Below are 26,558 nucleotides of genomic sequence, written 5' to 3'. Positions count from 1 at the left end.
AGCACTTGAGGTTGACCGATCACCCCACCTCAGAACACGTTGCAAAACAGACACTGCTTTACGTGTAATACAACACTCTTCACTGCCTGGGCATTTTTTTTTGCCTGCTGTAACACTGCAATTACTGTGGAGTGAGATATGTTATGTGTGATGTATATATGGAGAGATACAATTGTTGACCATTTCTGGTCAGTAGCATAACCAGCTACAGATAAAATGAACAAAATGAAACCATTATAAACACGGCTCACTCTGGATCTTGGAGGTCTGAAGTACCTGTGGTCAGTGCTAATGTGTGTGTGTCTGTGTGTGTGTGTGACCCCTGCAGGGCCTGCTGCACGAGCTGAGGCTTCTGAAGGACAAGGTGGACGAACTGGAGGACGAGAAGCTCCAGTATGAGAGGAAGCTCAAAGCTACGAAGGTAAAATCAGACACTCTGAAAAGTCTCTATCCCTGTCTCTCTCTCTCTCTCTCTCTCTCTCTCTCTCTCTCTCTCTCTCTCTCTCTCTCTCTCTCTCTCTCTCTCTCTCTCTCTCTGTCTGAGTTTCATTTCTCAGATGCGGCTGCTAACTGCCACTTACTTTAATCTCTCTCCCATGATGTTTTTTTCCCAGAATGAGTCATGGTTTCCACACGTTGTTGTATTTGCGTGTTTATTGTGCATGTGTTAAGTAGTAAAGTGAGTTTATTGTGCAGGAGCGAAACTCTGTGTACTCTGAAACTCACTGCAGGACTCCACAAGCGGTCGCGGCGGTCGCTTGCTTCTTTTCTTTCTCAGGCTCTTCCTTTTATTCTTCTTTCTCTTCTTCTTTTCTCCTACTATTGGCCTTCCTCCTCCTCCTCTTATTCTTCTGCTGCTACTTCTATTTCTTCTCCATCCTCATTTTTACTATCTCTCCTTCTTTTCTTGATTCTTCTCTTCTCCTCATCTCTCCATGCTTCTCTGTCCGTCTCTAGCTGTCGATCTCCTCCTCTCTGCACATGTGCTATCAGTCGGTGCTGAGTCAGCTGGCTAGCCTGCGGCTGACCGTCGAGCACCTGCAGATAGAGAGGCAGCAGTGGGAGGAGCGCTGCAGGACTCTCCAGGTGCACTTACCCACAATGCATCTCTTCCTTGCCCCAACCCCATCATCATGTCGCCCCTCCCGTCCTGCTCCTCAACACCTCCTCCCTCTCCATCCAGCGCGCACTCGTCATTCTGTTTTTATGGGTCCCTCTCATTCGTCGTTTTATCTATCCTCCCTTTCTTCCTCGGTCCTCCGGCTTGTTCCCACTGATCTATAAAGAAGACTGGATAGACTATCCCATTGTTGCCGCCCCATCATTCTTTATCTAGATCAGTGAGAATGAGGACCAAGGAAGGAAGGGAGGATAGATAAAAAGATGGATGAGATGGGCCCTATGTCTGTGGTACATCATGCCTCTGCCTCTTTCTCCTGCTCCTGTCGACCTCCATGCCATCTCTCATCAGCTCTCCTCTCTTCTGTTTCTGTTATTGTGTGTGCCATTGCCATTGTGATGCAGTGTCATACTGTGAAGAAAGTTCATGGAAGGAAATCCTATTATTGTGTTTTGTTAACAGCACAGAGCACAGTACTCAACTTCCCATATATTAGCCACATAAACCGCAGGACAGTGTTTTATGCAAGTTAAAAAAATAGAAATAAAAAGTCTATTGACCGCACCCTTGGATTAATTACAATGCCCAATAGCCCAGTGAATCAGAATCAGATTGTGCTTTAGTCATGAGCAAAAGTGAAGAAAATAAATGAATTCCTTGTTATTAACCTAATTTAACCTAACCTAACCTAAATTAATTAATAAACCTCAGTTAATAGGCTGAAAATGATGGTATGTTGTTAGCCACAAATTGCACATTTTATGGAACCCATACAAAATTGTTTTATTTTCAAGTTAAGTAGTGACTAATGTTACTGTGATGTCATGTGTGGAAGTGACCGATAACCTTCACCTTGTTGACGCCTATGCTCAACAAGCTTAACTCCCCAGCAAACATGACCACATGAGACAGTCCCTTTAACAGGACATGGCTGGAGAGCTGTGTGTGCGGCCTTTGAAGCCGCTGTAGGTTTGGACACAGTGTGGATAGGATTACATCCTTTTGAGACTTACTGCAGCAGGCAGGGCGCTATAACCCGGTGGTGAACCATGAACACACATGGCCCCTACACAGAGCCTTGTACGCTTGACCTGGATCCTCTGAGCTTATGCAACATTACTCCAGCGGAGGAGATATACAGATTAGTCTCGTCCAGGTCTACGTATTGAGATGCAAATTAGTTGAGAAGGAACAGCTGGGTCAGCTATTCTCCAAAGCAAAGTTGGCTGCCCTGGTTATGTAACTGAAATAAAATGTAGTTTTCAGGTTTTGACGCATGAAAGCTATGATTTATTTTTAATTTAGTATATTTTGTTTTTGTATGTGGGGGCATGAGTGTTTGTTTATTTGTGTTGGGAAGATTGTGTCGAGACTGAATATTTGTAGATAAAGCAGTTGCATCCTTTTCCTCATCCCATGCCTACCGGTACGTTGACAACTGTCTATGTATTATTCATGAACGTGCTAACGATATAATAATAATGGTCTCCTTCCTCTCATCCCCACGTTCTCCCTCTCTCCTCTCTCGCACAGGTGGAGATCTCCAACCTCCAGCAGCTCCTCATGGCCAAGAACACTGAGATCGAGACCCTGCAGGCTCAGCTGCTGGCCAGATCCCCCGTGTCCGTGGACAGCGCGGAGAGAGGTGAGTGACCCCGCGGACGGTCCTCCGAGCTGGGCACACCAGGCCAGGCCGCGCCCGCGAGCTATGTGTCTCTTACGTAACACAATACGGCGGCAAATATTCGTCTCCCACGCGTGTGTTTCTGCTGTGTCACTGTCGGTTTGCGTCCGTTTGGCCAGCGGACCGTTACGCCTCAGCGTGCTGTGTGTAGCATGAATAATTTGCGCTAGCAGCGAAATGAGTTCCTTTTGTCATGTCGGCCGAATGGGACAGATACGCGCTGTTTGATGCAGAAGTCACTGAAGGTCCTGAGATTCTAGAGTAGAAATAGAGGAAATAGCACTTTTGAATGCAGATTTGAGTGTGTGTTTTAGCGAGAGGTGGATGTTACTAGAGTGAGTTGTCAGCATGTGTTTGTGGGTGGTTTGTGGTGTTTTCTAACAACTTAACAACCCCCCCCTCTCTCTCTTCCCCCTCACTATGCTCCTCTCACATTCATGATTCATGTAGAGGAAATATACAGGAGAAGACTCAACAACAAACGTAAGCTTGAAGATTTTCAGATACACACACACACACACACACACACACACACACACACACACTCACACACACACACACACACACAGACCGACAGAATTTCTACTCTTGTTTGTCTGTCTGCTCCAGCTGAGATTTGCCCTATTTATTTATACATGCATTGTGACTGTGTGTTTATCTGCATGTGTGTGTGTTCACGTTCACAATAATACACATTATATCTAAGCTCATGTTTCTAATTTTTAATGGAAGGAATATCTGTTAACAGATCAGGAGTTGCAGCGGTTAAGATCAGGAATGGAGTCACTGCTTGCAGCTAACGATGAAAAGGTAAGTGCAAGGGGTGGGGACTGAATACATTTATGCATTTATCCAAAGAAATGGCCACTTATTGCTATCATCAAATTGTCTGTACCTTTTCTTTAAGATATACCGGCTGCAAAGCATATGAAAACTGTATGTTTTACACTGGCACGTGATATTAACTTCTCACAGACCCTATGCAGCATTCATGAAGCACATTCAAACAATTACCGTCAAGATATACGCCAAAGGCATTAACAACCAAGAGGTGGTTTGGAATGGCACGTATGTGTCACTAAATAATTCAGTTGATCTGGATATTCACATCCAAATCAGCCATATAGAGTTTGCCCTCTTAGTTATTCATAAAAGTAGCAAATCGCTCCTCCACCTCATACACATTTAATGCAGAGCCCTCGTGTGCCTGTAAACACTACCTGTCCCCACTGTGTCTGCCCTCATAAGTCCTCACAGTGCCAGGAGGGCTCCCTGTTTAATACACACAGGGGCCTTTGTTCTCGCGTGTGCTCTCCCCTGTGTTGGTGTGTGTGCTCTGGGGAGACACACGAGAGCTTATTTATACTGTACGGCCTCAGCCAGAGCCATTTCCACATCCCGCCTCACTTAGACAAGTCGGGCCATGCCAAACCCACCTAATGGAGTTACGGTGAAAGGAAATGTGGCGGGTGCCAAAGCCGGGGCACTGCATCAATATGTACCGACATCCAGTCAAATATACACACGTTCAAAGACACACACACACACACACACACACACACACACACACACACACACACTCACACACATACTCACACACATACACACTCACAGAGAGAGAGACGTACGGACAGCCTTTTGAACGGATGCCATAGCTCAGATTTCCCTCTCGGTTCCTGTCATGCTTGATCTTCCTCCAGTGCCATGTATCTGTCATGTAACACATATCACAGCCGGTTAGCTGGGAGGATGTTTTTCAAAGCCACCTGAGAAAACACATGCCAGGCTTAAGGAAATACCTGAAAATGTTTTAACTGGTATGTGTGTGTGTGTGTGTGTGTGTGTGTGTGTGTGTGTGTGTGTGTGTGTGTGTGTGTGTGTGTGTGTGTGCGTGCGCGCGTGTGCGCGCGTGTGCGTGGGTGTGGATGTGTTTGTGCCTTTCAGGATAGGCGAATTGAGGAGCTTACCATCCTGTTGAGCCAGTGCAGACAGTTCCGAGACACTTCAGCCAATGTTCCAGGTACTGCAGTTACTCCTGGTAGTAATCAGCTCATATTGGCTCAGCTGTAAAGCATTTTTCTTAATTTGTGTAAAGGTTGTTTCGAAAAGGGCCTTCTTCATACATGAAGCATATTTATCTTTTCTTAATCCTTACAAGCCCAGTGCCATGTTTTCTAAAATGATCAGTATGGGAGATATGGAGGATATGGGGGACTGAAGTTTGTGACACGCATTCATTATTTTGTGGCATCCCCCAATGGCTTACTGCAATTCCCTTGTATTGCGTTGCCTTGCCATTGAGTTATCGTTTCTGTTCAATGGAGAAAGCGTAAACTTCTGGTCACTGGCTTTGTTTTGTCCTGTGGATGGTCCAGTCTCCAGAGAGCGAGCGCTGACCGGCTGCAGTGAGGACGGACGCATGAACGGGGATGTGAGGATGAGGGCGCTCTCCCTGAAAACCCACTCAGAGGTGTGTGTGTGTGTGTGTGTGTGTGTGTGTGTGTGTGTGTGTGTGTGTGTGTGTGTGTGTGTGTGTGTGTGTGTGTGTGTGTGTGTGTGTGTGTGTGTGTGTGTGTGTGTGTGTGTGTGTGTGTGTGTGTGTGTGTGTGTGTCTCTCTCCCTCTCTCTCTCTCTGTGTGTACTGTACACATGCTACTTGTCTAGGAAGTAAATGTAAAATTATAACACAGAATAGCATAACTTGGGATGAAGGATGTTATTTTCTCTGATGCTTTGGGGAGACGATTTTTGCCTCTTTTTTTATGCGTCTGTTTGAATATGTCAGCATTGTGTTCACAGTCCTCCAGCGGCTCCTCCCCCATCCTCACGTCTCCTCTGGCCAATCAAAGAGAGGCTGAATCCAGGTACCAACTGCTTCGTTTTTTACAGTAATGATTCTCCTAAGTGCAAGATGAGTAGGAAATCAGTCATACTTTGTAATAACCTGAGAACGTCTATATGTTTTGAACGTCCCTCTCTGCCCGTCATAAAGGAAGTGAGGGAGAGAGCCAAGGCCATTCTGTACTCTCAGAATGTGTGAGAATGTCAGGCTGAGCAATTACCTGTTGAAATTACCCACATAATAACAGCAATTGCAAAGGAACAAACACACCCCTCGGCAGCCTGATTGCCATAATATTTTTGTATGACAGAAATAGACTTGAACAAAGGTAGCTATTTAGCATTGTGGTGTTTTTTTATGTTAATGACGGACCAAATGAAATCATTGTTTTTAATCTTTGTTGTAGGTCTCAACCAAGACTGATGTCGTCCAGTATGGAAGATTTGCAGAGCGGGCTTGTGAAGGTAGTTTGTACCAAGAGTACATTTTCCAGTGTGAACAATGTTGTGCTCTCAAAAGCCTCAAAATAAATGTCACCTACCTCTGAAATTTCCAGTCTGTCCCCTTTTGTCAGCTGCTAAAAATGCATGTTCACCAGAGTAATTGCTAACATATATGTGTGCTCATCCTTCATATCTACACCTTGCAATATAACTTATACAGTCTTGTTGTATGATTTCAATTCAAAATCCAAGATTTTAATTGACTCTTTCCTCCTCTCTTTTTCTGTCCTGATTATTTTGATTTTCCATCGTATAGCAAGTAGCTGGAGCATCAGTAGAGCCTGTAGTGTCAGCAGAGGTATTGACGTTGTCTCCTAATTTTTCACCGCAAACAAACAGATACCAACCAATACAAATCATTCTTTTATCCTCATTAACATTTCAGCGCTGTTGCTTACACCACACGCTTCTGACTTCTGATCACCTCTCATAAGTTAGATACTTCTGGTTTTATTATGCAAATTGTGCAATAGAGTCTGACCACTTGATATTTTGGAATGGCTCAGGTTCGACCAGCAGACAACAAGAGCCAGACGTTGCCGGGGAAACTGTCTCTGGTGGAGCAGAGCAGAGAGAGTGAGGGCAGTGACACTTCAGCTCAGAAGTCACCGGAAGAGAGCGAGGATGGAGACTTCAGCCTAAGTATGCACACATACACTACCCCACGGATGCTTCCTAATGAGTGTTCTTACTGTAATATGTTACGGTGAATATTTTGTATGTTTTTCTCAAACTGCTTTTCAAGGCTGTAGATAGACACACATTTTATCTTAAAAGTCTCTGAAGAAGCAGAAGAGCTGTGTGTGAAAATGAGTTATGTGTCACTTTGTACTTTATTGTAATTACCTCAGATATCATTTTCGTCTCTGTAAAACCTCATCTGCATGTGCTAACACATACTTTGCCATTTCGTAATACAATAATTCTCACTTTTCTGCTCTTCTCCTTTCCGCATGTGTACATGTGGATGCATTTTGTGTGTGTGTGTGTGTGTGTGTGTGTGTGTGTGTGTTCGTGCGCAATTTTGTATGTGCTCCTTTCGCTTCTCATTTTGCTGCCGGCTGAAGACCTTTGCAGGAGTGCAAGTGCTCCTGCTTTAGGTACCTCACGCGCTCTCTCTCTCTCTCTCTCTCTCTCTTTCCTAAAAAAAAATACACACACATACACATGCCCAGTCTATTCCTGGCCTCTCGGTTTCCCGCAGGGTGGAGGACAAAAAAAAAAAAGAAGTAAAACACCCCGCTGCCCTCAGATCACAACCAACCCCGGCAGCCTTTGATCTGGTCTAATAGAGGCAGGCCAGACCTGACTGCCGTCCCCCTCCCCCCCCCCTCCCTCGTTCGCTCGCTCATGTGGCCGGCTCATGTGGCCCTCGGACCCCGCCCAGCGGTGGGGCTCCGATTTGAAGTGGGCCCGCAGGGGAGGCAGCCTTTGAGGCCCTTAACCGCTGCCATATGATGCGGACGAGGGTAGCATGAATGACTGCTCTCAGAAGGGCACTTCTGGAGACTACCGGAGATCAAGCACTCCCAAAGCCCACTAACGTTTTTGCTGCTTGATATGCGGCCACTTCCACATGGTATAGAAGTCATAATTACAATTTCAGTCATGAAAGAGAAAGCAGCACAGCTGTAGGCCTCTGACCAAAGCAAATGCTGTGGTATTTTGGGTTTGATTATTGAATTTCTACCATGTAATAGCAAGAAGGGAGCTTTAGCAGGATAATGACTATTTTTTTCTCTGATTACTCAATTGCTCACCTTGGAAATCCAGGAAGACAAGACTTCTTTGGTGTTGGTGGGTTTGCTTTTGAATGGTGCATGCTTACTTGGTTCATGAAGCCTGCTGCTAACACAGTCTGACTCTTGCCTCTGATAGTTCCCGATCCAGATGTGATTGATTTGGAGTTGTAACCGGAGCGCTGATGTTGGGGTGCTCGTTCTGTGTGCAGGGAAAGGTGAGAAGATGGAGGACACGACGTCCTCGGACGTCTCGCCCATGTCCTCGGGGGCAGACTCGGGACAGCAGTCCCCCGTGTCCCAGGAAAATGTCAAGAACACCAAAAGTATCCGGAAAATATGGGGAAAGTGAGTTGGCCTTTTTGCAAGATTACAACAAACTTGATATGCGTGGATATGAAGCATGAAATTGCACTGACACTCTTGTCAGTTTGTTAGACAGTGTGAAACTCTAAAAGATATGCAATTCCTGTTCACTTTTCTCTGGTCTCATTCTCATGGGTAAATATTAGCTGAAGAGTATTGCACTGCTATGATGAATTATATGAACTATTGGCCTGCGTGCATAATGGGCACATGTAAATAACATGAAACATGCCATTTGTTTCTTTTTGTCTGGTTCTGACATTGAGATATCTCTGGTTGAATGTCTCAAATCTAGATGATATGTCTCATATCCATATTGCATAATACTTAAATAGAACTTTCGTGGCAGGACTCACTCTTCTGACGTCATAACTCAGCTGTGATTTTAAAATGTGATTTTGACAGAAATGGCTATAAATGTTACTGTATTGCAATTATAGAAATACTTTTAATGGTAATTATATCTTCACTGAGCTATCTAACCATTAGCCAATAAATAATAATAAAAGTTTTAAGTTAACGCACGCACTTTAATTATATCTTGTTGAACATCTCATATCTTGTTGAAACATATCTTGATGAATATTTCATATCTGTTGACAGAATCAGGAGGACACAGTCGGGAGGACTGAACGGGGTTGACCTGGAGCCGTCAGAGTTCCGCAGGGGAGGACTACGAGCCACGGCTGGCCCCCGTCTGGCCCGCACTCCTGACTCAGGCAGCTCAGTCCGGTACGAGGACCTGTCACTCACACACTTCTCACTGTCCTTATCTATGGGAATGGAGGTCAGATTCAGGCAGGGAGAATATCATCCCCAGTGTGATCCAAGACTCATAACAGATGAATGAAATAATTACCTGGTAGGAATGTCAGTAGGACGTTTACGTCCTAGACCTGAATTTGTGCAACTTTGTATGACCTCTTCTCTATAATTCTTTTGTAGACCTAAACCTAAAACACTTTTTTAATTTTTTTAATCTTTATCCACCAGGGACAAAAACACACCCTTCGCGAAGTGGACCAAAGAGCAAGTGTGTGGTTGGCTGGAGGAGTATGGTCTCGGCCACTATGTGAACCTCACCAGGCAGTGGGTAGAGAGTGGACAGACCCTCCTCTCCGCGACACCTCAGGACATGGAGAAGGTGAAGCGTCATCATGATGCGTGTTTTTCACTCTTTTCATAGAGTTGTGTCGATGTAGGCTGTACCGAAACATACAGTAGCCAAACAGTATCACTTAGAAAGGGATCACATTCATCAGTGGCATTGATTTCCACTGATTTCCTACAGTACAGTATTGTTCACTATGGTGCAGCAGCAGCAGCACAGTTGAAGCGGCAGCGCTACACTCGCATAAAAAATATATCTTTAGCATTCGACATTCAAACAGCATTCCACATGGCGCTCTACTGACTTGGGTCATTACGTTCACCAAGGATGAAGAGTCTGGAGATCAAGACCAGACAGTCAGTCAGACAGTCAGACAGACAGACACTCCCTAATTTATAGTTAGATACAGTTAGACCTTGATGTTACTTTGCCTTTTTTAGCAACTTGTACAGTCACACAGTGTATCTTCAGGAGTTCAAGCACACAGCTCAGTGTAGCATAAAACTAATATAACCCTACCCTACATAGAAGAACTATGTCAGAAGCTCGAGGTTACACTATGTTAGTCTACTGATAGGGCCATTTGTATGAGGTGATCGGTCTCATAACCAACCTTTTTGAGATACAAGATGAGTGGATCAGACGCCTATCGTGTCGAGCTCATAAGTGCCACACTGTCACATGCTGACAAGTATCAAATTTATTTTGTGTTATTTTTTTGATGCACGCAGTGCATCCGTGCTATGGCCATTTTTAAACACTGGCAACGGCTCCCTGTGTATTTTGGTATAACGTCCCTCTTTAAATCAGGATGCTGACCTTGTGGTGATATTACATCCACAGGAGATGGGCATTAAGCACCCTCTGCACAGGAAGAAGCTCCAGCTGGCCATACGGTCGTTCAGCAACAAGACCATGGAGAAGTCGTCCGAGCTGGACCATATCTGGGTCACACGTATGTTTTATGCTCGGTTCAGTAATCACCACTATCATTGTGGAATAGACACATCCACGAGGTTCAGATGAGTTCCAACACTTCCAACTCTGGTTTTCTAAAGGGCACTGTTGCATATGAATGCCATTCCTCAGATGTTCAGATGACAAGTTTAAGCATAGGGGAAAGCCCCCAGCATATCAGAAGCCCATTAAACACCCATTTGCATTCTAGCACAAGTTGTATGAACTCAAGACTACAGCTGGGACACATGGGGTGGCTCTCATTCGTCTTTTTATGTATCCTCCCTTCCTTCCTCGGTCCTCGTTCCCACTGATCTAGCTAAAGAATGATGGGGCGGCAACAATGGGATAGTCTATCCAGTGCTAGTTATAGATCAGTGGGAACGAGCCTGGAGGACCGAGCATCGAGTAGAGAGGAGAGAGGTTGAGAATGGGCCACATGATGTTGACTGTGAGTGTGTGTTGTTCCATCTCAGGCTGGCTGGATGACATTGGCTTGCCTCAGTACAAAGACCAGTTCCATGAAGCTCGCGTGGACGGCAGGATGCTTCAGTACCTGACAGTGGTGAGGCCACACAATAGCCCTCTAGTTGAATCACCTTCGGCTGTTCTGCTCTGTTGACAATTATGTAAAGAGAACAAGTCAGTCACGTCACAGTTCACCTCTGTCACAGTGACATTTCCCTTCTCGTTTTTGTCTTTGGTTCAGAACGACCTTCTGTTCCTGAAAGTCACTAGTCAGCTTCATCACCTCAGCATCAAGTGTGCCATCCACGTGCTCCATGTCAACAAGTTCAACCCCCACTGCCTGAGGCGCAGGCCGGGCGACGAGGTGAGCCTGTGGGTAGGTCACAGCGGAAGGAGTCACCCAATGGGTGACTCTAACCTTCAATTCCTATTTAATTGTTTTGTGAAGTGACTTCTATGATGTATGAAAACAGATGATATTTATAAATCAGATTTGTTTGTGCAGTTACAGTATACATTGCATTGTATGATTGTCAACACATTTCTACAAAGTAATTGTTGAATATTTTTTTTTATTATTATTAACATTGCATTCCACCACTTTCTTGCATGCATGAGTTGGCCATTTATAGCAGCTTCAGCTTGGAGGCCATTTACATCTAAATTGTTTTCTGAATCAACCTTATGTCCTGAAGTTAATTTCACTTGTACGATGCTTTGGAAGTCTTGGACGGGTTTGTGTGTCAAATTAAGGAATGAATGTTTACTGTGGCTCCCCCATATTAACACAGCCAGACGCATACTGTAGACTTGTTTGCAAATAGATTATACAGATTTTTTTCCCCCTTCTCCACCTCCTGGTTACGTTTGCCTGTATTAACTGAAATCATACGGTCGTAATCAGTTGCAGTTGGAAAACATCAGAGTAGCAGAAGTAAATTGGAAGTGAAAGCCTCAAACTAAACATGGCCAGTCGTCTGATATTGTGTGTCCTACTCCTTCCTGCTCTATATGCATGATGCATGATGAATGTGCAGGCACAATGGAGCCATACACATTATGCAGGATGTTTTATGCAACAGTGATGTAATCTTTTTGGCTAGTTGTAATGAAAATATTCAAGGCGATTATCAAAAGATCAAAGAGCAAAAAAAATAATTTAAAAAAATGCATAAGTAACAGGATTAAAACAGCGCCACTATGAACATTAATTATAGGAATAGTGTCTATATAATAGAACTATATGAACCATGGTCTTCTATGTTACGCACACTTCCCATCTCTCTCTTTCTATTTTTCTACTGTATCTCTTTCAGCAAGACTTGAGAACATCTACCAGACCAGTGGACAGGAAATGTTGACGCAAACAAAATTCTATTGTTAGTTCAACTAAACATTCTTTGGAAAGCTAAGTCTTAGACACTCCGTAAGCAGTCAGTTAATCACTTGTAGTCAGTGTGACTCAGTGTGGTTCTGCTTTCAACTAACTCTGACCTTAAGGTGACCCTCACCTCATACTCACACAAACACCAGCTAGGGTCATATGTGCCTTGTTTTAGTTGGATTGGCTCAGTGTTACAAAACATATCTCCACTGGTTTCATAATACACCGTATTTTGTTAAAGGTTGTGAAATGCTGCCATTTATAACGATTGAAAAGATTTGACCAGGGATTTTGAGAATCTTTTTTTAATTATTATTAATATTTTCTATTCTCTCAGAGCAAGGCCTCTCCCTCGGAGGTGGTGCAGTGGTCCAACCACCGTGTGATGGAGTGGCTGCGCTCAGTGGACCTGGCTGAATACGCCCCCAATCTGAGGGGCAGTGGTGTCCACGGAGGCCTCATTGTGAGTTTTTTTTTAGCTGTCATTTACCCATCAAAACTAACCCAGATGAAAAGCAATTAAAATTCCCGATCCTTTCAAAGACACAGAAAACTAGCATTAATAATGTGCATCTTAATTGTGAGCTCTTCAAAGAAACTCTTGAAAACACCGCAGTGGTCTTACTCCGCCCTACATCTGATGACCACTTGATCAGGCGAATGGGGAAAAAAAAAATCGTTTGATGTTTGTCCTAATGAGCCCGCGCTGCTGCTCGATTTGGCTTCTCTCAGATCCTGGAGCCGCGCTTCAGCTCGGACACCTTGGCCATGCTGCTCAACATCCCGCCGCAGAAGACGCTGCTGAGGCGCCACCTCGCCACCAACTTCTCCGCCCTGGTGGGCGCCCAGGCTCAGCAGGAGAAGAGGGAGTACGCCAACGCCACAGGGCACACGCCTCTCACCACCACAGCCAAAGTCAGGGTAAGGGGGCTGTTCTAGATGATTCAATAAGCGGATAGTAATGAAGGATCTTTCATTCAATATGTGTTTAGGATAAGGGTAAAAAGGAAAACATGTCTGCTACAATTGGCTTAGTTTTATACTTTTAATTTGGTCATAATTTGAATTTCGAAATAACTTTAATCGACAAAATATCATCGTACGTAATTCGCCGCCCTCTGTGTTTCTCTGTCCGTCCACGTCAGCCAAAGAAGCTGGGTTTCACGCACTTCAGTCACCTGCGTAAGAGGCGACAGGACGACTCGGCGGACTACATCTGCCCCATAGACACCAGCTCCCCCTCCTCCCTCAACGGCTCCCCCCACAGGCCGTACGCCGGCCTCAGGGGTCTCAGCCCGGTGCTGGACAGAGACTCGGACCGGATGGAGCAGGTTGGATCTCGCTGCTGATCTGTGTCCCACTCTCGGCCCATAACGCTGTGCTTACATATAGCCATTAACCCCGCCTACCCCCCCTTCACCTGTGGCCGGACTGTGGTTGCAATCAGGGTGCTAATAGGGTCAGTTGATTGACTTGGACTTAGGAAACGGTGATTCCGGCTGGGGGGTTAAATGGACGGAAGAAAGACACAAATCAAAATGGACAATGTTGTGATTTTTAAAATGCGTGGTGTGCACACACACACAAAATCACTCAAATTGTAAATGGTGTCTCTGTTTGAATATTAACTTTTATGTCATTCATGTGTGATTGATTTGGGATGTTACAGGGCCTAAAAGCGGATGTGTTAAAAAATGTGATTTTCCTGGGCATGCTGAAGAGATGACTCTAGAAATCGTTGTTGCATTCCTCCTGCTTATGGTACTCCCTTTGACCTGCTAATCTCTGTTCGCCATTATTATGCTGTCCAGCTCATCTCTTTAGCCTAATTAAAGTGTGCTACCTGTAACAAACCTGTTTCTCAAAACATCTGCTGCTTTGCTTTGAATTGCATTATTATTTAAATAACAAAGGAACGAGGAAGCTGTTTTGTTAGCTCATATCACGAATGCAATGCAAGTTTCAGAGGCAATCAGTGTTGGCAATGGATTATTTAACTAATTAATTAAAGGTTATGCAATTCATATTCTATACTGGCAGTGAGGAATGGTGTTTTTATTTGAAATATGCATCAATCAACATTTGTGTTTATTATGCTTACAAAATAGCGCTGTGCTATTTTGAATATTCAAGGTAATGCAAATTTAACTCATTTAATGTTGGTGTGCTTTTCATTGCTGAGCTGCCTTACTGTAGCTTCTTAGCAACCATTACTCACTAGGGTTGACCCTAGAAATAGTATACCGACATTCCCTGCCAGAGCTAATAACGTCTTTAAAAAAAAAAGAAAACAGTGGAAAACGTAGTTTCCCCTGCAAAAAGAATGTTTGGTATCATCCATATACTCTCCCAATGCTACTGTTTCAACAGGAGTGCACTGAAGAAATCAGTTCAATCAGTTTAGCAGAGGATGAGGAGGCGAAGGTGAGTTGTAGTGTATCACTACTCCATGCAACCTTTTATCTTATTTTGTGGGATACGCTTATGTAATATAAAAGCAGGATAGTGCCTGTAAAGACCTATGTTGACTTTTGGTCTTTCAGTGTAGAGAAACAAGACTGTGATCCATGTGGGACCCTGGAGCAGACAAAGCTTGAATCAGAAGGTATATTCATGGAGCGACTGCTCCATTACCGTAACACCAAATAAGAAAGAGATCAATTGGAAAACTGATTAGCAATAACCAACCTCCTCTGATACAGTGATGAAGACCACTTTGTGTATTTGTCATTTGTACCACTCTGCATTGCTGCCCTCTGCTGTCCAATAAAAGAATTGCATTATAGTGTTTACACAGAATGAACCCATGCATGTGAAGCATACTGAAATAATAATAATGATTATACATGTCGGAAAAAGATCATACAGTCCTTGTCAAAAAGTCATACATCGGACATAAACCCATCACTTCATTACAATTGACTTTTTTTGTCCATTCAACTATCCAGCCGTCAGTGCCAAAGACTCAATGTTTCCAGTGAAGACTATTCATTTGTTTTGACATGGCCATAAATTTGTGTTATAGGAATAGATAAAAAGATTAGTCCGTTTAAGCCACTGAGAACAAGAGCAGTGTCCTGCTCATATGTAGGCTGGCTGCATATAAGAACTCTGGTGTTAGCCTTGAGAGTTGGTGCAAGTGTTCGCTCTTGAATTTCCCACCTAATTTCCATGAAATTTGATAAGGTTGGTTCTACAGTTTATGTTAAGCTAACCCTTTTCATGTAAATTACTGTTAAAATGAGGACTGAATAAATATCCTCTTAAAAGAGCTATGCATGTTTGAGGTATTTGAAAAATGCATTTGCTCTCTCTTTTTTCTCTTTCTCCATCTCTCCTTTTCTCACCCTGTCTGTCACTGTCTCTCTCTCTCTCTCTCTCTCTCTCTCTCTCTCTCTCTTCCTTTCTTTCTATCTTTTTCTCTCTCTGTCTGTCTCTCTCTGTCTCTCTGTCTCTGTCTCTGTCTCTCTCTCTCTCTCTCTCTCTCTCTTCCTTTCTATCTTTATCTCTGTCTGTCTGTCTCTCTCTGTCTCTGTCTGTCTCTCTGTCTCTCTCTCTCTCTCTCTCTCTCTCTCTCTCTCTCTCTCTCTCTCTCTCTGGGGCAGTACTGCTCTCACACAGTGCCTGTGGGCAGGTCAGAGCAGAGCTGATCAGAGCTTAGCCTGCTCCAGAGCCTGGAGAGGAAAGCCCATTCGTTTGGACATTACGGGAATATCCCAGTTGAAATGTATGGCTGGCGCTCGGCGGGCCCTCGCTGCCCTGAAATCCCCCTGCGTCAGCTGCCGCTGAGCGTCTGGCGCCTGCGGCGCTCCGTCACCATTAGCGAAGGGGTTCGCTCAGCTCCTTTAATGCTAACAATCACTTCCCATGTCCGCCCGCGCGCCTCCATTAACTCTGGGTCATTGACCACCGGCCTGTATTTATGACTTCTCTCTCCCCCCATGTCAAGCTTTAGGGCTCTTGCGTTTGGTGAAAAAAGAGTAGGATGTAGTGCAATTTTACTCCTCCTGCATCTTAATTCAGCTATCTGAGCTGTCGTCGTATGGTCATCTGCATATTATACAAAATGAAATTCCCTGGCAGGGCTCTATAAACGTATTGCAATTATAAGCTTCTGCACCCTAATGTCTTGTTTAAAACATCTGTCATTATACTGAAACATTTGGCAGGGCTTTGGTCAGTATAGGCTTGGCTTTAACTGCTTGTAATTCTAACTGCACGAGGAACCGTTAATATCCCATACAACAGTTTGTTTCAATTTATTTTACAAATAGTAGATCCCTGTTGTTGGTTCATATGGTGATCAAATCAGTGCAGTATGAAATCAAGGTACTTCTGAAGAGAGCTCTTTTATCTCATTGTTCCAAAAAGTCATATAGATATATCATTACAGTATAACAAAATGAGTGGACAGTGGACAATATTTGAATGTCCGAGAGATACAGTATTCCAGACTTCTTACCTTGACCAAAGGTATGTTTTACACAGGTATAATCTTAACAGTATACATCAGTGAGGATCATTTGAAAGCAAAATGTGAATAAGGCATAAACAAATAACCTTGTCAGAAAGAGGAACATTTTGGTTTTATAGACTTAAACGCCACATTGGAAATGTCACATTCATACATTGTTTGAAATTGAATTTTTATATTTCTAAGGACATACGACAGGAACTACATACTGTAAGCACTTACTAACTACAACACATACATGAACTACAGTACATAAGCACATACTAACTACAACACCTGGTACAGAAGCTACATACACTAACTGCAAGACATACTACAGGAAGTATGCACACAATAACTACAACACACACTACATGAACTACATAAGCACATACCTAACTACAACACATAGAACAGGAACTACAGTACATGACCACATACTAACTACAACACATGGTACAGGAACTACATAAGCACATACTAACTACAACACATGCTACAGGAACTACAAGAGCACATACTAACTACAACACACACTACAGGAGCTACATATGCACATAGGCTACTAGCTACAACACATTCTACAGAGCTACAGTAACTATAACACTATATACACAAGATGCAACTCCAGTCATTTCCACTTTCCCCATCTCAAACAGAGCTTATCAATGCACATTACTGTTGCAGTTGACACCATTGGCCAGGTGCTCTGTCAAGTCAAGCTGCAGGCAACTCTTTTCTCTGAACATCAGCCATCGTCTTTGTTAACGTATCTAAATCATAACCTTGGCATGTCTGGAATCGGTATGTGGAAACCTGACAATGTGGAACTAAAGGGTTAGCTGTAGCTGCATCACGTGTGCATCAGGTGTGTTACAGAGCAGTTAAGCAAACATGTCTGAAGTCGGTTAGGTAGACATAAAAGCACTTGTAAAAAAGTGTAGGCCAGACCAACAGAGACGTGCTGTGTGGTAGTTTATTACAGAACCATGGCGACTGACTTAGGGTAAAATGTGAAAGCTAGACAATAATATTGTCATTAGGTGTTCACATAACTGGTTTCAAGTTGAACAACTACAATAAACTGTCTGTAGAGGGAGCTATATCACTAAGAAACAAAATGTTGTGCTGTTATGGTGTATCTGTGGCCAAACCGTACAAACTCCAAACAGTACACATATTAATAATGTTTTCTTGTCTGGCTGGTCCAACTAACTTTTCTTGAGATCTTGAAATAACAGAAGTTAATTTTCTCTCTCCCATGACAAAAGTTGATTTTTGAAAAACATTTTTTACAACATTGAGGTCAAGGAAAACATGAATTTGGCTCTTGTGATAATGTGAGGGAAATACCTTAAACCCTTTTTTATTGACACTGTGACGTTAAGAGACATAGAAACAATATATTTATCTTGAGAAAAACAGCTTTTATTATATTAAATGTTCACTGTATTCACTAAAGTAACTGTGTTTATGCCACATAAACAGATTCCACTGGAAGGCATTTTTACTTGGTAGACTTTTTCCAAGGTAGGAGAGTAAATTGGCGTATATAATTAGTTATGTTTATGCAGATTGTGAAATTTCACTGCATACACTAGTTTGCCAATCCAATGACCACTTGTATAACTGCCAAATAACGAAGAACCACTCTGAATACAATGACCTGTGACCCCTGCATCAGCAAACACTTGATATAACTTGATAATTTCATCAAAGATTTCTGCGGCCTTTTTTCAAATTAGCTCACCCCATATTTGTTCATTAATGCCCAGTCATGTAAAATATCAAAATGATGACCTTTTCATGCTCAACACCTTTTCATGCTCAACATCAGCTCTGTGTTTAAATCATTCACCTCACCAGCCAGCAGCAGAGTCTGTCATCTGTATTAAATATTCTAATTGGATTCTGATTCTATTTTTAAACTGTCCTGAGGGGCAGTAGTCACCGAACCTGTGATCTCTCATTCCAGACCACTAGGCCTCCGTTAGATTAAACACAATAATTAGCGAATCTTTTTACCTTTGCATATCATTACAACTCTAGCAGAGGACATAGCAATCAATGATTGGGAATGACAAGTTCATAAATAAATTAGTTGCACCGATAAGCATGCACCACTGATCAATAGTGTCTGTTCAATAGGGTTTGGTGGAATCAGGGAGTCGTGGAGCACAAGATGTCGAGGGGGAAATGTGTACACGATGGAGTGTAGAGTTCAGGCCTTTGTAGGTGGGGGGTCAATGCTAACATGTTATAGGAGAAAGAGGAATTTGGGCTGTAAACTTATGTTAATGTTTATTTGTGGTGTGTTATTTAGACATACACAGCTCAAGAAAAAATGTTTAGACACCACTGCACATTTGTCTGATTTCATTCTACGGTTGCTGAGTGAGCTGGAATGAGTTGATGGTCATAATCATTTGCAGTGGTCTCTTTTGAATATGATTGTTAACTCATTTGAATGTAGGAGGACTTCAGGAAAATGTGCAGTGGTCTTTTCATTTTTTCCAGAACTGTATGTGAACCCATGTTTTGTCTCATGATCACCAGTTGTGGGGTTATATGAATGTAGCCTACTGTACATTGGTGGACCAGCAAGTGGCAGTATTGCCCAATAAAAGAAGCCAAAATTCTTCCTTTATAATACTACTTGTATGAAAACCCTTTCAGTGTATAGTGATTTGTGGTATTCATTTCTTGAAATTTGGAAGTTCTCAAACAAAAACAAAAAATATATATCTGTATGGACACAGAATTTAATGAGATGAGGATTCATTTCTTTTACATGGTGTTTTAACTTAACAAGTTTTGAAAATACTCATATTTTATTTAATATAATGTAACATGTAATTACGACTTTATGAATTGGTTATCTTTTATATGATTTGGGTAAAGTGGGAGAATTTGACTAGGCTCTCTTCATGTAGGCCTATGAGGGACATGGCAGACGTCTGATATTCTCTGTCACTGTGTCTGTCAGGACTCGTTAAAGTCAATAGCCCAAGGTCATCTGCCTCCATGGAAATCTCAATCAGAGCGTGACTATGGTGATCATGACATCTCCTTGTTTGTTTAACCTTTACCACCATGGTGACCAAACAAGTGACACTCGTTTTGACACACGGCATGACGTGTGCAACCATGACAACTTCTCTAAACATGCCGCGAGAGCCCTGAAGAGGATGGTCCCGTATAAAAAAAACGAAAAGAGCAGTTGGTGGCCTGGCATCATGTCATCTCGTGAACATTGGCGTTTGAGACAGCCGCTCAGGAAGCAGGACTTTACTGGCCCCAGCCTCCCCTCCCCCTCCCCCCCGTTAGGCCCAGGATCAGACGGAGACAGGGTGCTAATGGGAACGGACGTACGGCTACTCCGCCGTCTCATCACCGCTGCCATCTGTGTGACCCGTGCCGCAGCCTATTTACAAAGCCGGCCCCATCCATTTTCAACTCGTATACTTCTTAGCCCTGTCACGTGTGTGTGTGTGTGTGTGTGTGTGTGTGTGTGTGTGTATGTGTGTGCATCCTGGCTGGCGTGGCGTGGGTGGGCACCCGTTTTATAACTGTGCATCTTAGCTAATTTCAGTAATGTGGTGTGGTGCCCATTGCCTGACAGTTTAATGGGCCTTATTTATGCCACCCTTTCTCATAAAACGGCAGCGGAAGTTGCAGTGCACAGAAAAACAGGAACATGAATGAGACCACACTTTGCTGTATGATATCTATTGTTTTAATTAAGTGAAAGCAGTTTTGACATTTATTGGATTCCAAGTTACTTGTTAATGGCACTAGGAAGCATGGAGAGAAACGTTAAATTATAGTTGCTTATGTTACATAAATAATTGAATGTTGACCCCCTTGGTAATGATTACACATTATTCTCCCACTGTAGCTGTCGAGGGCCTCAACATATATTACAGGAAGGAGCATTTCAGTCCTATCTCAGTGCCAAAATGGTACTCTCCTATGTGATGTTAAGAAGCAGCGAATTTTTCCTCTTTTGCGGTGAAATTTTTTCAGTCGGTTTTTTTTGGTCCAAAAAAATAATCAGCCTGGTAAAAGAAAGTCCACAGGGCAACGACAAAAGGACTGCCGTCATGTTTTTCTATGATGTCACATCCTGTTCTCGTCATGTCATTGCCACCAGCTTGCTGGTTGGGAGAACATATTCGCTGGTGGGGTGGCCAAGTACGTCAAGTGCCGCCGCCATGCCCCGGTCAGTGCCCGCAGTGCCAGCGTGATCTGACAGCCATGCCACCCCGATGACACGTCGACACAGACACGACCCGCCGTTCTGAAAGGTGACTCTGACGACGACATCAAAAAGAGCAGTCGCATGTCTCCCCGCACGCTCTTGCACCTCGTCAAACTCCCCCTTTGCCCTGTCTCTCTCTGGGAAGGGCGGGAAGACAGAGCCAGTGCACCGCTCATAACAGCCCTGATCAGAAGTGACCTGCAGGGCCACGGAAGCCTCCGTGCGATGAGACCCCATGCCTCTCCACTGCTCCACTGCCTCAGGGCCTCCTCGCGGATGTCAGAGACAACTGCCTGTCATCTCCAGTCTGAAGCTGGAAACTGACTGTCCTTTTCCCTGCCTGGAAAAAAAGACATTGTTCTGAGAAAGACATGGCACACAAGAGGGATTTTTTTTTAAAAAAAAGAGGAAAAAAGAAATCATGAATTATTGAATTAACTCTTTTTAATTTGAATATTTCACTGCGAGCCAGTTCCCATTTATTTTAGAATTCAATTAAATAGGTACACATAGTACGTTTTTTTTTTTTTATCATAAAAGCGATGGTACACATCTCTGTATAAATATTTCTTTAATACAGTTAAATAAGCTGTTTTCCTCATCATAGCTTGTGGCTGCGTACACTTGACATATTGAAGATGATTGAGTCTCCGAACCGAGTTCGATGCCAGTACTTTCCCCGCGGCCCCCCCACCAACCCAGCGCACCAGCACCATCACTCATTAGAGGCTTGCCGGCCCAGGGTAAACAACCTGGAGGAAGCAGCAGGGGCCTTGACCTCGGCTGTGAGGGCCCGCACTTCAGGACTTCAAACTTTTCAGCGGCTCGCTTCCCCACCACCCACCTAATAAAGTTCCTTCAGAGAGAGAGAGAGAGGGGACCTCCAGCTGGAGCGACAGGCTCTATAAAAGAGGGCTTTGTGCTCAGGGCCAAGGCTGGTTCCTCTGACAGGTTGTGGGTCAGGGGGGGGGGAGGTGGGTGGGCAATGACGTCGGAGGTGGGCCTTCAGCTCCGGCACCAGGTGTCGCCAGGAGCGTGCCCGGGCGTGGGGCGATAAGTTCGACGCGCTCTGTTATTTTATACCCTTTTACATGTGTGTGTTTTCTCAGCTGGCTCCCTCCGAGTCATGCCCGGTGAACTGCCCTTAGTTTCTCTCTCTTTCTCTCTCTCTCTCTCTCTCTCTCTCTCTCTCTCTCTCTCTCTCTCTCTCTCTCTCTCTCTCTCTTTCTCTCTCCCTCTCTCTCTCTCTCTCTCTCTCTCTCTCTCTTGGGCTCTATTGCCTCTTATGACCTGCTAAAAATGTTTTTGAAGAAGCACGATAAAAACAGGGTATGGTAAATATTTGGGTCCTCGGTCCGGATGGATCGTTTGCCTATGAAAACAATGACACATTCACATAGAAAATACAGATGTAATAGACTGTCCTTATTGTTTCAAGTAAGACTCAGTATTTGTTGTTGTAAAATTACAGTGTGTGCCTAAAAGTGGGGCAGAGACTGAAGTGCCATTTGAAATCTTATCTGTGGAGCTTATTGTCTAACTGAACATAGACATCTTTTTAGACTGTAAAAAAATGTCTGAGGCAATGGGAGGCTTGTAGCAGTGTTTGTGGGCCTGTCTCCAAACTAGATTGAAAAACAATGGTTGAAAATGTTTATGCGGGCAGAAATGTGAATTTTTTGTGACCTGGAGCCATATGCACTGTTGATCCAGGCTGACACACATCATGTAGTGAAACTGTGCTTTCATGGCCGATGAGAACACCTGTCCTTTCCCCTGGCTAGATGGGAAGAGAAGACTGCCTCTGTAGATTACAGCTCACATGGAGGAGCTCTCCAGTGTCAAGGCCACTCAATTATTAGACCTTCCCAGAAAAACAGCCATGTTTAGTTCCGATACTGAGTAGATTTTAGAGTGGCCTGCAACTACGCCTTCTTCTCAGCAACTGCGTGCAAGTGGCAAGGCTGATTCAGTTGCGGTGGGGCTTGATCAACTGCCTGTTTATAATATTGTGGGGTTTGCATGCTAATGGCTTCGCCATATGTAAAATCCATACTATCAGTGAGATATACAGTGAACGCCAGGGATTCTGTTGGAGTATTATATATGCAGCTCAAAGGGAAACCCAAATAGATACAGCACAAGATGCTTTTTTGCTCTGTCTGAAATGGGACGTGATGCTTGGGGTGACTGAGATTTGATGGTGCTGTATTTTCAAGGACTGGACAGTGTTCAAAGAGTCGGTTCACCCCATGTGATCTAGTAAATGATGGATTGGGCTTTAAATTGGGACCATTCGTGCAATCTCTTCAGTTCTCAGCAAGCCTGATCTGAGTAACAGAGTCGCAGGCAATGAACTGAGACAGTAGCCCTTTCAGCTATAAGTGGGCTTTCTTCGGAGGGTGAACATTATCAAAGACACAAGGGGGGCCTTGATTCACATTCAAAAATACAACATTTTAATGAATAAAAAAGGTGTTGTGTTAAATGTGCATTTTAAGTTTAGCATGTTCACATCATTCAACAATTATGAACTGTAACGACACAGGAAGCTCTTGAGCATTCTACAAGGTCATGTTTTTCTGCATAATTATGTATTTTTATGCATCATTTTGTTTACATTTTTTGGTATGTTACTGGAAAGCACCGTATATTGCTATTGCACAAAAGTATATTTAAACATAATCATCTGATTTGATTTCAGTAGCTATGAAGAATTGAGAACAAGCTTTCAAATGCAATTTCAACATTTAGCAAAACATCTGGGCAATATTTTGAGATGGGGGGAAGAAATCAGTGCAAAATAAAAACATTACTAATAGCCGTGTTCCACAAAATTAAAGGCAAGAATGAGCCTCTGAAGAATTGGCACTTAATTACTACTTAATTAGCATAATTATGCATGCTAATAGCATCTCAAATGAATTGCGCTTGTCAGGAGGGGATGAAGCATCTGTAACAGTGGCAGCTTAATACACGTTTTGCAATATCCAACAACGTTGTATTACTCTCTCTCCTCCAAAGTACTTCCCATTAATCATTTGTTCCTTACATGCTATGTTTTTTTTTTGTTTTTTTTTGGGGGGGGGGGGGGGTGTAGGGGGCAAATGGGGTTCCTATCCTGAGTCGCTGGCACATCTGTGATGCCATGCTAACGAGACCTCAAGTGGCCATGACTTTTGCCATGGTACAATGTCAGTCCAGATGTCACATAAATGTGGAACCTCCTAATCTTCCTTTCATTCAGATTTATGACTTCATGATGTCATACTGAAGCACGACTGTTGCCGAAAATGCACCTTTGCTGAAAATCACTGTAAATGCTGTATTATCTGTGACTTCTGGCCAGATGCTCCCTTAAATTGAAGCGTGGAGCCAACAGAGGAATATGCTCTGGCCGTCTTGAGACTTGCAGTATGAATAAGGCTTGACTGTGTGCAGTACATTTTGCCTGAGAATTAATACCCTGATCAATAGCTGTTTTTGGGTTGTTGATTGGCTGCAGTCAGGGCCCACAACAGGGGGTGATGTGTGAGGTCTCAGGCCTGATCAATGAGGAGCTCTGGACTCGCAAAACCCTCCTCATGTTAGGTAATGAGCCATGTGCAATACGGGTCAGGGCAGCTCTACCTTCACGAGAGAGGGGGAGACGGAGAGAGAGAGATAGGGAGAGAGAGAGAGAGGCAGAGGGGATGAAGGGGCATGAGTGCAATACTGCTGTTCCTCCAGTAAGAGGCTCCTCTTTCCTATGGGACTCATCCTTTGGCTTCCCCTCAGTGCCTACCAATGCCGTCTTTTCCAACAGAAGATATCCCAAACTTAAACACAATCACAAAGCACAAAGCTAAACAGGCTGTCTGACAATGAACTCACTGCTTCAGTACAAAAGAAATGTCCCAAAACAAGAAGACATCCTTTGGTAACAGCGGTCTTTCATATGATCTCAGTATTGGAGAGAGAGAGAGAGAGAGAGAGAGAGAGAGAGAGAGAGAGAGAGAGAGAGAGAGAGAGAGAGAGAGAGGAAATGTAGTTACAAATTGTATGTCTTATTTCACAAACAAGTCATTTTTAAATCAGCAAATGGTTCAAGTGTTACATACATAAAAGGTTAGCCCAACTGACAGTGATTCAGTTTATAGACTGTTGGACTGTTTTAATCGTAATGGTGGTGAATGAGAGATTTGAGGCCCTTGTCTTTCTTCCAGTTTCTTCTGTGGAAAACCATGCAAAATTAGATTGATGTACCATACTTACCACAGACATCCCAGCATGGTTTGAAGAGAGGATGGGTAGACAGCCATTTGTTATGACAGAAGGAAAAAAGAACAGGGTGACAGAGAATAGTAATAATATTGAAATAATACAGGCCTTTTTATATGGACACACACACACACAAACACACACACACACACACACACACACACACACACACACACAAGCACGCACGCACGCACGTACGCACGCACGCACGCACGCACGCACGCACGCACGCACGCACGCACGCACGCACGCACGCACGCACACACGCACACACACACACACACACACACACACACACACACACACACACACACACACACACACACACACACACAGTATGAGTGACAGAGAGACACATCTGTTCACAATATATTGTATTCAGATCAGCTATTTTGTCATCCTAAACAAAAGCCTTCTAAAGTTGTTGGTCAAACTCTGTAATCCTGGAGGGTGGGGACAGTATGTCATGTTGGTTCTCAAACTTGTTGACAGGTTCTTTTAAATCTCATGGCACAGTACGTATAGTTTCCCAGAACATAATTTGCATTAAATATGGAGGGGAATAAATATGCTTAACTCTTTCTTCTGTATATGGAAAAGTAAAGGCTTCCATTTAAAAAAAAAAAAAAAAGTTCTCCTCTGGTGGTGTAGTCTGTGACACTACATTGCATACCTTTTCCATGGCCTGTAAAAGTTAGTGGGATTGGCCTTGTATTTCTGTATCTAACGGGTCTCCCCGGTGAACATAAATTAGCCGATCCCTGTAATTACTGTTTCAAAAGCAGCATGATGTGGGGAGGGCTTTTAAGTCTATAATAAATGCTTGGTATAAATGATTTAAGGAGTGCTTCATTCAGACTGAGTCCTTTTTTTCTGCTTTGTAAATGGAGTTACTTTGTATGTTGGGTTTTATTAGGTGCCGAACTTCTCTCCATTGATGGAAATGCGATGCTGGACCAGTTAAACACATGCATGGAAACACAACCTCACACATGCACACTTCTCTCTCTCTCCTCTTCTATCCAGTTTTCACCAACTGTGCTAACTTTGGGGGAGCATGCACACAGAGAGAAAAAAAAAGAAAAATAGAGAGAAATATTTATTTCCTACACCCGGAGTGGAGCCGCGCAGAACCGTGCGTATGGCAAACACAGATCTTCAGTCTGCCAGCCAAGTGTTAAACAAGCATGTGCCTCTCAAAGGCAATGACATGCATGAGGGGAGTTCTCTTTGGCAGGATCACGGAGGCCTGTGGAACGAGAACAGTAGCACAGACACAGGAGACGGCTAATGCATCCACTCCGTTTGATATTATAACCCGCTGCCTCGGGGGTGACTTCAGAAATTCGGCTTGGGAACTTTTTTTGAGAGAGACTTTTGAATAGTTGATTTGCATGCAGAGTTAACACT

At 43.5% G+C, this 26,558-nt stretch overlaps 2 protein-coding genes across 2 annotated transcripts in view; both read left to right on the top strand.

The window, feature by feature from the left end:
• ppfibp2a (PPFIA binding protein 2a) overlaps positions 1 to 15,474 on the top strand; it is a 38,100-nt gene extending 22,626 nt beyond the window's left edge. The window contains exons 8-28 of the mRNA XM_062548703.1: positions 329 to 421; positions 2,654 to 2,765; positions 3,255 to 3,287; positions 3,553 to 3,614; positions 4,749 to 4,824; positions 5,180 to 5,274; positions 5,604 to 5,668; positions 6,053 to 6,113; positions 6,406 to 6,447; positions 6,656 to 6,791; positions 8,101 to 8,236; positions 8,858 to 8,986; positions 9,248 to 9,398; positions 10,209 to 10,320; positions 10,799 to 10,887; positions 11,032 to 11,154; positions 12,512 to 12,637; positions 12,907 to 13,095; positions 13,320 to 13,505; positions 14,545 to 14,598; positions 14,718 to 15,474. Of these exons, the coding sequence (XP_062404687.1) occupies positions 329 to 421; positions 2,654 to 2,765; positions 3,255 to 3,287; positions 3,553 to 3,614; positions 4,749 to 4,824; positions 5,180 to 5,274; positions 5,604 to 5,668; positions 6,053 to 6,113; positions 6,406 to 6,447; positions 6,656 to 6,791; positions 8,101 to 8,236; positions 8,858 to 8,986; positions 9,248 to 9,398; positions 10,209 to 10,320; positions 10,799 to 10,887; positions 11,032 to 11,154; positions 12,512 to 12,637; positions 12,907 to 13,095; positions 13,320 to 13,505; positions 14,545 to 14,598; positions 14,718 to 14,738 (2,091 nt within the window). The 3' untranslated portion in view covers positions 14,739 to 15,474. The remainder of the gene's footprint in view (positions 1 to 328; positions 422 to 2,653; positions 2,766 to 3,254; positions 3,288 to 3,552; positions 3,615 to 4,748; positions 4,825 to 5,179; positions 5,275 to 5,603; positions 5,669 to 6,052; positions 6,114 to 6,405; positions 6,448 to 6,655; positions 6,792 to 8,100; positions 8,237 to 8,857; positions 8,987 to 9,247; positions 9,399 to 10,208; positions 10,321 to 10,798; positions 10,888 to 11,031; positions 11,155 to 12,511; positions 12,638 to 12,906; positions 13,096 to 13,319; positions 13,506 to 14,544; positions 14,599 to 14,717) is intronic.
• The window catches only part of syt9a (synaptotagmin IXa), a 221,032-nt gene that overhangs the window by 55,120 nt on the left and 139,354 nt on the right, over positions 1 to 26,558 (top strand). The window lies entirely within an intron of this gene.

The sequence above is a fragment of the Sardina pilchardus genome, chromosome 11, assembly GCF_963854185.1.
Source record: "Sardina pilchardus chromosome 11, fSarPil1.1, whole genome shotgun sequence".
NCBI lineage: Eukaryota > Metazoa > Chordata > Actinopteri > Clupeiformes > Clupeidae > Sardina > Sardina pilchardus.
This window is presented reverse-complemented; position numbering and strand designations above follow the sequence as displayed.